General features: G+C 38.9%; 1 protein-coding gene across 2 annotated transcripts in view; it reads left to right on the top strand.

Annotated features, from left to right (window-relative positions):
• Nucleotides 1–12,960, top strand: part of EP300 (EP300 lysine acetyltransferase) — a 62,362-nt gene that overhangs the window by 34,565 nt on the left and 14,837 nt on the right. The window contains exons 11-21 of one of the 2 annotated variants that reach the window (XM_080611030.1): nt 1,895–1,972; nt 2,836–2,945; nt 3,438–3,593; nt 4,671–5,111; nt 5,629–5,817; nt 6,768–6,924; nt 7,490–7,608; nt 8,760–8,999; nt 9,547–9,635; nt 12,064–12,144; nt 12,679–12,735. In XM_080611030.1, coding sequence (XP_080467156.1) covers nt 1,895–1,972; nt 2,836–2,945; nt 3,438–3,593; nt 4,671–5,111; nt 5,629–5,817; nt 6,768–6,924; nt 7,490–7,608; nt 8,760–8,999; nt 9,547–9,635; nt 12,064–12,144; nt 12,679–12,735 — 1,717 coding nt within the window. The remainder of the gene's footprint in view (nt 1–1,894; nt 1,973–2,835; nt 2,946–3,437; nt 3,594–4,670; nt 5,112–5,628; nt 5,818–6,767; nt 6,925–7,489; nt 7,609–8,759; nt 9,000–9,546; nt 9,636–12,063; nt 12,145–12,678; nt 12,736–12,960) is intronic. The other variant, XM_080611031.1, reaches the window with a different exon arrangement.

The following is a 12,960-nucleotide window of genomic DNA, read 5'->3' as shown; positions in this document are numbered from 1 at the left end:
AAACCTTTTCACTTACTTTGAGGGTGGAGGGAGTGGAGATTAAATTGCATCCTTAAGACTGTAGAGCTTCAGTCTCACTAGATTCACTGCTAGAATGCATTGATGTAAAGATGACTTCAGTTACTGTAAGATACGTATTTTCATAATATTTAGTTTGGTTTTAAAATTATCACTACTATTACTGTTGTTGCTAAGGGAGTATGATGATTGCCGTGCTTAGGTATTTATGCCTTTCACTGTTTAGAAGTTCGTGCTTGTTCTGTGACACATTTGGGTTTTTTTGGGCAAGTGGCTTTCAAACATGCAGTGAAAACCAGATTTTGCTTCTATCCCCTGTGCAGCTGTCTTGTATTTCACAGTAGTTCTGTTACTTGACTTGACCTTCCTAATGCTAAACAGCTTGGTTTTGTTTTGTTTGGGTTTTGAGGTTTTTTTCCCCCTCTGCTAACCATGTATTTGTATATTAGAATAAAATTGTAGAGGAGTTAATGGTCAAAACTATCACGCTGCTAAAGAGTGGAATGTCTCCTTAACAATAGGAAGAGACAAGGCGCTCTAGGCTGTCAAGTATCTAGAGTATTTTTACTTGGGTAACATAAAAAACAGGTAATACAAATTATTGCAGGTGATATTTTTTAGTTAGAAAGTAGAAGTGTCTGCTGATATTGTAATCTTGTATTTCCAAGGAAGTCCTGTAAATAACTGAAATACAGGATTTTAAAGTGTATTTCTAAATAAAATTATATTCCATACCCTGATTTAACTGTAGAAGAGAGCTAATATTTTTTCATTATTTGAGCCACCATCTGTTTTAAGATGACTATTCTTGTCCACCCCCATAGAATCATAGAATAGTTAGAGTTGGAAAGGACCTTAAGATTACCTAGTTCCAGCCTCCCTGCTCTGGCCACTGAAGTAGTCTGTCTTAAAAATAAGTGCAACAGTTCTGCAAACCTACTTTGTAGAGCTCTCTGCCTTCCAATGACTCCTTCTTTTAAGAGGTTCCTTCTCAGAAGGAAAGGATTTTTCTCCTTGATTCTTTGTCTTGCATGTTCTTAGATACGTTACAGTTAAGAATGGAGTTCTTAAAGACAGCTCATGGAACTAGATATACAGCTCTCAATGACACTCTAAAAACTTGTCAAAGGAGTTTGGGTCAAAATTTGATTTAGTCAATTGAGACAAAAAAACTTCCTGTTTTTTCATAACACTGCAGTAGCTTTAGGCATATGATGCAAGAATATTTCTCTGAGTTCTTCTGCTTAAATTTGAATGTACCTTGGTAAATCCAGCTCTAGGTCTTCTTATGCTTGAAGTCAGAACAGGGTGCATACCAAGATCCAAGAAAGATTCTTAAAGGTTGATACCGTGACTTCACTTGCTGTATAACTTCTGTAGAAAGTTGATCTTCAGTAGCAGATGTGATGCATTTAGTTACTTACCATATTAGTTACTTACCATATACTCAATAGTTCTCAAACTGCAGAGCTTTGATAAACATTGTGTGGAACCATATAATTTTCATACTGTTTTAAACCTAGACATGCAGTAACAGTTTAGGGTGGTCTGTAGAAGTTCTTGTGGTCTGAGTGACTGAGTTTGTTGTTGTACCTCAATAATATACTTCACATTTGTCCTCAGTTTCTGAAAGCTGACTCTGTGTCAGATGATGTTTCTGTCAATGGGACATGCTTACATTTTCAGGGAAGTTTTTGGTTTTGCTTCACATTTTGAGGACTCCTTAAGAATATTTAGAGTTACTGGACTGTGTCCTTCCTTTTTGTTTGTTTGTTTTACACATGAGGTTTTATGTATGTTTGCTGGATAAAACCTGGTGGTCTTCTGAATGCCATAATCTCATTCCAGTATCTTTTTTTTTTTTTTTTTAATCCAGATGGTCCTCTTCCTGACCCAACCCTGATACGTGCCAATGTGCCAAACCAGATGATGAACCGCATGCAGGCACAGCCAGGTAAATATTTGAAGAAAATTAGCTACTGTGATTTTGAAGGAATTTTGGAATTGGGCAACTCTTGCTGAAGTGTTATAGCTCCTGCTTCACCTGCAGTTTTCCCATTTGATTGAGAAAATAGCAATCTATATCGTATAATACTTATATAACTATACATTATATATGTAAAAAAAAATCTTGGGTAGCATTTCATGATCTTATGGATTTGAGCTGCATGTTAGCTGCTTGCTTGGTTAATTAAAGAACTCTGTGCTTTTGACATTTCTGATTGTGTGAACATAGATTGGTCAAGCAGGGTCAGTCAAACATGGTGCTCTTAGCCGGCTTAGATGAGGACATGGTAGCAAAGGGAAGATGGTGAGACTTATTACTTAGAAGGAAGAGGCTTTGTTACATATTCAAGAAGTATTGTAGCCAACGTACAAAGCACTTAAATGAAGAGTTTGGGATTCAGTGAGTTAATTTCTAATATGTAATTAAGATAATGCAACTTTCTGTAGAAAGTTGATCTTCAGCAGTGACACTTTTAGTTATTTGTTATGTACTCCAATAGTTCTCAAACTTCAAAGCTTTGGTAACAGTGGAAACAAATCTTTCCGGGTGGGGGGGGAAGATTGGTCTGTATTCTGGAGGAGTATGGTACCTTGGACACTTTATATTTAAAATTATTTCATGTAACTGGTTCACAGAAAGAATTATTTTCTTTATAGTACTATTGCATGTTAGAAAATTGGTTGATAGAAAACAAAATTTGGAAGAAGTTAACAGAATTTCTTCACCAAATGTTGAATGGTGCCCAAAGGAGAATTTAAGCCTCCTTTGTTTATAAGCGGGTTGTTGTTTTTTTTGGCATGAATGCACAGGAATGAATCAGTTTAGCCAGATGAGCATGCAGCTGTCACCGATGGGACCCCGGCAAACCCCTCCTCTTCAGCACCCTGGACAGCTAAGCCAGGCTGGGGCCATGAACCAGGTCAGTGGGTGTTCCCTCTGCCCAGGGTGATGAGCTTGCAGGTTTGCTTCTGTTGGCTATAGTTTTTTTTAGATAAATAAACAGAATTTAAAGAATCAAGTATTATTTCTTCATTCTTTTGACCCTTTGGATTCCTCCTCTTGCATCTCTTCTGAAAGATTTGTTTGGACTATGGTAAGCCTTTATATCTCGGTAGTAAAATATTGCCTAAAAATGGAAGGTTTTTTTGTGCTGTTGCATCCTTAGCAAAAGGAATGAAAATTAATCTTAAATCACAGTTCCAAACTGAAATCAATATCTTTTTCCTTAGCTTACAAGGGAAATCATCATAATATCTGTTTTTTGAGAGGAGCTGTAAGCAGACTTTCTATATTATATTCTACAGATAAGTGGCAAGCATCAGTTTCCGCAACAAGATAAATGTTGTTTTGTGTAAAATGTTACGGAGTTATATGCACACTCTGTGATACGACTTCATTTCTTTTCCAACAGATGGGATTTCCTTCACGCATGCAGCAGCCAGGAGTTGGCCAGCCTTCTGGTCAGAATCAGTTTCTACAACAGACCCAGTTCCCTGCTTCTTCCCCAGGAATGAACACGGCAAGCATGCCTATGACTCAGCCTGGCAATCAGACACCAGTTTCTCAAGTAAGTTTCTGATTTCTGAAAGTGGTGTCACTGGGCTGTGCCATGTACAGGTTTCATTGTTCGGTTTGTAGTGGAGAATAACTTCTTTTCTCAATATGCTTTTGGAATTATAGTCAACTAAATTCATTTATTGAGACACTGCATTTTCCTGATGTAGCACTGGGAATGGGAAGAGTGAAACATTTTTGGCTTGTTCTCAGGCTTAAGTTTAAGTGTGACAAAGGAATATTTCTAAGTTTCTTTTTACAGAGCAAAGAAGAAATTGTTATGCAGAATGCAATAGTTAAGAATTTCTTGTTGAACAGCAAAGCGGTAAAGGCTGAAAAATTAAGAAATGATCGAATAAGTACTAAAAAGGCATGTCTGTGCAGGACGAATGTATGTTGCTAGCTTTGGGGGATAGGAGGGTTGTCACTACTGAAGATCTGAACCTGCGGTCTAGCAGTTTCCTTTCTGTCCTTTCCCTCTCCCTTTTCAGCAAGAACCTTTCAGGCCAGGAAGAAATAGGGAACGTCAGTTTGCTTCTCGTTGATGCTTCTTCCTAGTTTGCAGGCAAGATTCTTGTGGAGTGACAGCTTTTTTCCTTGACCAATACTTTATTTTTTCTTTTGTTATCTTGTAATGGTGCAGTTACAGCTGTACATATTTCTGATGATAAATTCAGTTTCTAGTTTTGGGGTGGGGGCATGGGCATGCTAAGTGTATTTGAAAGCAATTTTTCACTGTGGTGCGTTGTCTCATTCAGGATGTACAAATCTGCAGCTTTAGAGAGAAGTGGTTTGTGATCTGGGAGTGTAGGTGTGCCATTCTTTAAATATACCAAGAAGTAGAAGTTATTCTATTGAAACATCTCTTTGAGCTGAATAAATAAATCAGCTTTCTGTTTGTGTGGAGCAAAATAAATCTAATAGACCATTTCTCCTTTTGAAATAAGAGTTTTTAAAAACAAAACAGATTAGTTTGTCACATTTTTTAAAGTATGCAGTAACGGTGGGAAAGCAGCCATTTGACAGTAGTTTCTCTGACTTTTTCTATTTCAAGTCATTGCAAATGTGTACTTGTCTTGTTTTTCCATAGGCACAAATGACCAGCACTTCCTGTCCTGTGAATTCTCCTGCAATGGCTCCAGGTTCTCAAGGGAGCCATATTCACTGTCCACCTCTTCCACAGCCTCCTATACACCGAAACTCTCCTTCTCCAGTACCTAGCCGAACCCCAACACCTCACCATACACCCCCAGGCTTGGGATCACAGCAACAGCAGGCAGCAGCAGCTGCTCCCACTGCCCCCACACCTACTCCTCAGGCAATGCCTCCTGGACCACAGTCACAAACTATGCACCCCCCTCAAAGGCAGACTCCAACACCTCCGCAGGCACAGCTGCCTCCACAAGTTCAGCCTCCAGTTCCAGTTACACCGTCTGCAGAGCAACAGCAGCAGCCCTTGTCACAGCAAAGCACGACTGCATCTGTTCCCACACCAACAGCACCACTGCAGCCTCAGCACCCCACAACACCTGTAAGGAAATACTTTAATTGTGCTTCTCCCTGCAAATGTTTAAGGTTTAATTTTTAGTTGGTCTTTTATTTTCGTGTGAGTCTGTGATAATGGAGGTAGCTCCTGGCATGGTTGATATCAAAAGAGGGGTTTTTTTGCAACTGGGAAGTAATAGTTTTTTCATTGAGACAAGGTGTTTCCAGAGGGAGTATTTTTCAGAATTATAGTGCATGTTTTGAAATTTACTTTGAAATATGTATGAGATCTTTAGTTACTTCTGCATATGCATAGTGATGGTGTATAATATGGAAACAATATGTAACTTTCTGTATATTAAGACCTTCCAGTGCATGTTTCTGTTGCATGTTTTTCTATAATTGGAGTTGTGTAGCAGTATGTTCTTCAGGTGAAGGAAGTAGAAGGACTAGAGTGCATTTAAACTTGGTGGAAACATAGCACAAGTGAAAGGTAGATTGGAGAAAGAAGGCTTAAGTTTATTAGAAGCCTGTGTATAATGTGTGTGGTGTTGTTCCCTCAGCTTTCACAGCCAGCTGTAAGCATTGATGGGCAGGTATCCAACCCCCCATCTACCAGCAGCACAGAGGTGAACTCTCAGCAAACTGTACCAGAGCAGCAGCAGCCACCCTTGCAGGAAGTAAAAATGGAAATTAAAACAGATGAAGGGGAACCAGAACAAACAGAGCTGCAAATGGAGGAAAAGTCTGAGGTGAGATTGTCAGCTAGTTGTTGGGTAGAATACCTAGTACTGCCAGATGCTTTGTGTCTCTGTTCAAGCCATTCCTTCCAGAGTTCACCTGAGTGGGTGCTACCTGCTGCTGCTGTTTTAATTATTGTCTTCCTCTACTTCTTCCTAAATAAGCATCTCTATTTTCTGCTGAAATGGTGATAGAAGCAGAAAAGACCATAATAATGTGGTTACAGCTGTGAGGCTTTTTGCTAAATGCCAGTGTACAAGGGCACTCTGGTCAGTCTGTCAGATGTTATTTGTGGTTGCTAAATGTTAGAGTAGCAGATACTAGGATGAGAGGAAATGGCTTCAAGTTGCAGCAGGGGAGTTTTAGATTGGATTTTAAGAGACATTTCTTCGCCAAAAGGGTTTTCAAGCATTGGAACAGGCTGCCCAGGCAAGTGGTGTAGTCACCATCCCTGGTGGAGGTATTTTAAAGACGTGTAGATGTGGTGGTTAGTGACATGGTTTAGTGGTGGACTTGGCAGTCCTGGGGTAGCAGTTGGACTCTACGATCTTGAAGTGTTTTCCAACCTAAATGATTCTGTGATTCTGATTGTACATGATTAGCTGCTTTACTGGGCTTTGACAACTTGTCACTGGGGATGACTAGGAGCGTGGCTACCCAGTAGTGTCATCCTGGCAGCCACAGTGTATGAGAGATTGTCAGACCTGCTTGAAGAGCTGGATGTGTACCTGTGTGTCTACTTTCAGCTCAAAACTGGTTAACAGTTTATTACTGCTAACATGGCAGTGTTTAAAGATTTGTTCTAGTACATCTGCTCAAGTTATAGGCAAGTGACTACAAAGTAGATACCCTTAATCCTGGGAAAGAGTGGTGGGCAGGATGGTGGATAGGTTTAAAGGATGGAAATGTGGATGGGTGACTTCACAAGAGACTGAGTGACAGGCTCCAAACTGCTTTTCAGGTTAAAGCAGAACCAGTTGTGGAGGAATGTAAACCAGAACCAATAGAGCAAGATGAGAAGAAATCTGAAGTGAAGACTGAAATACCAGAGGGGGAAGAAAGACCTACTACTCCAGCTACTCAGTCTTCTCCAGCAGCTGGTCAATCCAAGAAAAAAAGTAAGCAGGAAGAGTTTTGACTGAAATTCCCATCTCCCTCCCTAGAAAAATCTTGGGGGATAAAGAAACCCTGAGCTTTCTTTATTGGTACTCAGTAGACTTATATGGATTGTGGCTTTTGGACCAAAATACCTAATAGTACATGTGCTTGTAATTGACTATGGACAAGTTCTTTAAGGCTTTAGTATTGGACAGTAAGCCTTAGTAAAACTGCCAATACAATAGGATTTGAAATACTTCAGTTACAGAATTTCTAAACGAGATTTTCTTGGGATCTCAGAAAGGGGCTGTACCTGACATGTAAACTGGCTTTATTAAACTTAGCAGTGTCTTCCTATGATAAAAACAAGATTCTCTTTAATATTTTGGCCAGCTCCTTGTGTCCAGGTGATCATTTTAATATCCTTCTCAGAACTCTGTAGCGCAGAGGACAAACAAGGCATGCTGATACCTTAAACCCATTGTCTGTAGTGGTTTTTTTTTCCCCACAGACCCCACGTTTTCCAGTATGTTTCTTCCTTACCACTGTTTCTGCTGTCCTTCTAATGTTGATTGTTTTTCAAAGTTTTCAAGCCAGAAGAGTTGCGGCAGGCGCTTATGCCAACACTGGAGGCACTTTACCGTCAGGATCCAGAGTCTCTTCCATTTCGACAGCCTGTGGATCCCCAACTGCTGGGAATTCCTGTGAGTGTCTTAGCAAGATACTTTGCTGGCTTTGATTTGAAACTACTATATTATGGTATACCCATTTGAGAACAGCTTAAGGCCATCTTGTTAACGTTTTATCTATTGATACACTTGAAGGGGTTTAGCTCAGGCAGTGGAACATGTGATGTCTGGCTTAGGAAAGTTTTGGGGGTGTTTTTCCAAAGTTTGTTTGGTTCTGTGTTCCTTTTGATAAATAAGCAGGTATGCCATACATTAAAGTGATTACCAACGGATCCCCAGTTCTCCAGTGCTGTGTGGGCTTTTTATGGATGTTGCTTCATGTTGTGGTATTTCTGTTGCTGAATTCTGTAGGAGTTTCTCATCACATATAAAGCTTAGCTGAATTTGTGGGAAATCAAGCTGATCAAGGCCAGTTAAAGAAACCTCTCTGGATTGACCACATAAGTTTACTATATATCCAAATATCTATACATGGAAGTTGTGCTTTGAGCAATGCTTTTTTTTTTTGGCTGAAAGGTTCTTTTTGGTTTGTGGGTTGTTTTTTTTGTGTCCTTTTTTTTTTTTTTAGGATAAATACTGCAGAAATTCAAGGCCTGTTGTATTGTAAGCAGGCATAAATATTGCTGATATTCTTTAACAAGCTTTCAGTTGGCTATCATATTACAAGAACTTTAGTAGGAGAAGTGGTCCCATAACTGATCGGGGTGAGGATTGGCAAAAGGCATTCTTTAGAGGAGACATGATATCTTTAATCATCTGATAGATATTTCTTTTTTTGTTTATTAAGTTGTCTGATCTACTAAAGAGAGTCACATTCTATTAATGCTCTTGTGTATAACCTCAGCTTACAGGCTGCAAAAAATTTGCCGTTTACTACTTTTTGTCATACTTGTTTTGGTGATTAAAAGGAGAGTGGCTATATTTCATCAGTGTTGGAAGAGCAATAACACCTGAGAAATAAAGGAATAATAAAAGAAAGCATTGGGGAGTGATATGGTATTACTTAGAGATTTCACTGTGTGTCACAAGCAGTTTGACAGTCAAGTCAGGGAGGAACCTGTTTTTCTTGATGTGCTTGAGATGAATTTATATGCTGAGAATGCACATGCTGTCATGTCACAACATAGCTCTATAGCGGTGTTTTGATACACTGCATATTCTTGCAGGATTATTTTGACATAGTGAAGAACCCCATGGATCTTTCTACTATCAAGAGGAAGCTGGACACAGGACAGTATCAGGAACCCTGGCAATATGTAGATGACATCTGGCTCATGTTCAATAATGCCTGGTTGTATAACCGCAAAACATCCCGGGTGTACAAGTACTGTTCCAAACTGGCTGAGGTGTTTGAGCAAGAAATTGACCCAGTTATGCAGAGCCTTGGTTATTGCTGTGGAAGAAAGGTAAGAAAATTGATGTTAGTCTGCTGTTTGCTTCCTAGTATTGAAGGGGGAAAAATACAGTAGTTATAGTTGTTAGTACTTTTGCTGTGTCAAAAATTTTGAGAGTTTACCAGGTTTTAGCAAACCTGAGTAACCCAATTTTGAGGGTTTTATGGATATTCTTCTAGTGTTTATGTCATCTATTTTTGTATAAGCCCTTGGACGAGGGGAAAGTCAGTAACTGAAGACTTATTTTTGATTGGGGCAAACCTGTTTTCAAATTAAACAGATGAGGTTTCATTATTGTAGAAGTGCTTCACTGTATATTGAGACTGTCTATGTCCATTGTCTTGTTCTGATACGCTTTTCATCTTTGGAGAAGAGTTAACTGGAGTGCAACAGCCCTCTGAACATTGTTTTTATGACTAGCACTTCATACACTTGATGTACTGTGAGATCTGTGTACAGAATAAGGTGGAAATGATAGTTGTCTGGGTCACACTTGCCTTCATTTGGAGAGCAAATGAAACCATGTATAAGTACTAAGACAATCCATTCCTCTTTGCAGCTGGAGTTCTCACCACAGACTTTGTGTTGCTATGGCAAACAGCTATGCACAATCCCTCGAGATGCGACTTACTACAGTTACCAGAACAGGTAAGGAAAACTCAGTGCTGTTTTGTGCATGCTGCAATCAATCTGTTAAAGGCGTGAATGTATTTACATATACACCCTCTTAATATCTGTACAGCTTTGTATTTTAAGATAATTTGCTGGAAGTGCAGATTGAATAGTTTACCTTGTGTTAATGATTTCTTTCTGCAAAGGTTCACTGCAGCCTTTGCTCTTCCTCCTTTTGCTTGCAGTAATGTAATGTTTTAGTAAATTTGTATCCTGCAGTTAATTAAGATTTCTTCAGTTATCTACAAGTCTGTTGTCTTTACTTCCTATTATGCAGCACTATTTTTCATGCAGAGCACAGAGTAAGCTATGCAGCAAATATGTGCTCATAATACATATTATACTTGACAAGTCTTTGTTTTTCTCACTATGTTAACACTGAGGAGCAAAACTTATTTCTGTGTATTCAGATCTTCAGCAGATTGATTGCTTGCTTTTTTCCTGAAGGTTCCTTATGGGAGTTGTCTCACAGTAGCTGTCAGCAGCTCTCTAAACTGCTGTCACTTCTACAGCTATTTTAAATCCTTTTATTATTATTTTCTCATTTTACTTGGGGTTTATTAAAGGATTTAAACTTAATTTGACTTCTGAAGGAAGGTTTCTTGCCAGGCATCTCTGCCAACTGGGGAAGCGAGGCAGGAAGAAGCAGGGAAATAACATGCTTTAACACTCCTGTATCCTGTCACCAGAATGCGCCTGTTAGGTTGTGGTTACCTCCAGACTGTCACCTCCATGAATTTAGTTCCCACTCTTAATTCTTTCCAACATCTGAAACAAAAATACCCAGAACAACAAACCAACTAAGGCTTTTACCTGAAAGCCAAGAATGTTTTGCAAGAGTTGTAGCTTACCAAAGCACCTGGTCAGGTGAAAACAACTGAAGAGCTACAGAAGTTGAGTCTTGACCGCCTTAGGCTTCATAAAGGTTTATAGCAGTGAATGAAGGTTTTTAGGAGTGGAAAATAAGAAGAAAATAAGCTTATAGTATCCCATAATAACTATCATTCTTTTAGACTTCTGTAGTGTAGAGCTTTTCGTATTGTGTATCTTCCACTTATCTCTGTGCAAGCACTAGATGGACCAAAACATTATTACTCACAAATGTGATGTGCTTTACATGTGTTCAAACATTAGAAGGGAATGTTTGCACTATAACAGGTGCATACATGTGACTTGTAAATTATGTTGTATACACACACATATATTAGACCAAAACGTACAATTTTAAAAGTACTGTTCTCTGCAGTATCTCAGATGAAAAATGTGAGAGGGTTAAGATACCTGTCTTTGTAGCCTAACAGCTGCTATAATGTTGGTTTGTGTGACTTTATTATAAAGTTGCTTGAATTTTCTTTTGTTTCTTTCTATTTTTAGATGTTTTGTGCACTCAATTAACATGCCTTAGTAATGGAGAGGCTACAGTTCTAGAATATTTTTGAGGGCTGGGGTAGAGTCTTGAATTAATCACTATTTTATTAAAGTATGAAAGAAATCTTTCTCTGTGATGCTTGCTGTGTTGGTGCCTGGACTGTTCTACACTCAGACTGGGCTGTGGCAGAATCGTGTCATTGTAGAGTGTTATGTGTGTAGTTAACATTAGGCATTTAGTTAACATGCAGTTTGACTGTCCTATAATGTCTGTAAGATTTTCAAGGACATGTTTTATTGTTCTTGAGGCTTCTGATATTTAGCTTTCTGTTTCAACTGGGAGAGAATGTGGTCTTTTAGCATTTACACATTTAAGTTGGAAGACTACCCCTCTTCCATTGGTCTCCTTCTGCTTCTCTGCCAACAGAACTGCTGTGCTGACGTACAAGTCAGAGTAGCAGTTTTTCGTTCCTTCTGCTCTTTCCCCTTTCTCATTTTTAATCCTTTGCTGTACATGGCATAGATTATTAAAATGAAGAGGGTATGGGTATGCTAAAATGGAATACTTTTGTTTAATTTGCTTTAATAATTTGCTGCTTGTGAACCCATTTAAGAGATTTAATGCTAATCTGTGCTTTGCCTCAGCTTTCTGCTTTGTGTTTTCTTGTCATAGAATCAGCTAGTTTGGAAAAGACCTTTAAGATCATGAAGTCCTGTTTCTGTATTTTTGGTTTTATCCTGCAAACCCCTCTTTCTTTTTTTGTGTTATTTTATTTCTCCTTCATGCTTGCCATTGTCTGCACTTGGCTCTGATAGCACAAAATGCCCCCAAACTCTAAAAAGTCCCCAAATCCCAAACCAACCAAACACAATGTGGGCCCCATAAGTCTGCATCATTGAACAGCCTTGTTGCTGCTGATGACCTGCTCTCCTGCTCTTGTCCCTTGGCCTGCTGGGATTGGTGGCTCCATTGCTTGACTTGGGTTTTGTTGTGTGGAGGAAGCAGTTCACCCAAATATGACCTTCTTGCTGACAGGTATCATTTCTGTGAGAAGTGCTTCAATGAAATCCAAGGGGAGAGCGTTTCTCTAGGAGATGACCCATCACAACCTCAAACGTGAGTTATCTCTGTGTCCTTGGGCTGTGCATTCATAAGCTATATCATCATCTATAGTGCCTTCTTAATGGGAAGTTTAGTTTTGGATAACCCTTGCTGTTTGTAGGCTAGTAGAAGGTGGACAAGGTATTCTTCATAAAAGCCTGGGCTTGTGCTGTAGAGTTTTTTGTTTTTTTTCTTTAAAATCTGGAGTGACTGAACTGTGGTGAAAAATAAGCACTTAGTCAAACAGAAGTTTGAAATATTCTATGTCAGCAAGTTTTAACATTTATCCTTGTAGTAAAACTGAATAAGGAAGCAATGTGATTCTTTACAAGCTACTGTCCTGTAGAAAAAGAACATTTTCCACATTTTATGCATCAAGGGTGGCATATACTTCAGTTGCCTGTCACTGTGAAATACAGCTTTCTTTGTAGTGTCAGTGAGTGTTTAAAAAAACCTGCTTGCAAGTTTTGTCTTGATATGTTAATACATGTGGTACGGCATAAATGTGTTGTGTGTTAAAACTGAATTTTATTGCCTGTTTCTCCGTAGCACAATAAACAAAGAACAGTTTTCAAAAAGGAAAAATGATACACTGGACCCTGAACTGTAAGTAATGTTGTCACACTTTGAATGATCATTATCATTATTATTATTATTATTGTTATTACTACTACTACTATTTTATAACAAGATGTTATTCTCTATTAGCTTTGCTTTACAGTGTTTTCCAATTTCATGTAGCTCTGTTTTAGTGGGCAGGGGGTGCTCAGTAAGCAGCATTCTGTGCTGAGAACCCAAACGACCACAGCTGTACTTAAGAAATACATAACA

Source organism: Psittacula echo (genome assembly GCF_963264785.1).
Source record: "Psittacula echo genome assembly, chromosome: 1".
NCBI classification, from domain to species: domain Eukaryota; kingdom Metazoa; phylum Chordata; class Aves; order Psittaciformes; family Psittacidae; genus Psittacula; species Psittacula echo.
Note: the sequence above shows the minus strand (reverse complement) of the source record. Positions and strands in the feature narration are given on the sequence as shown.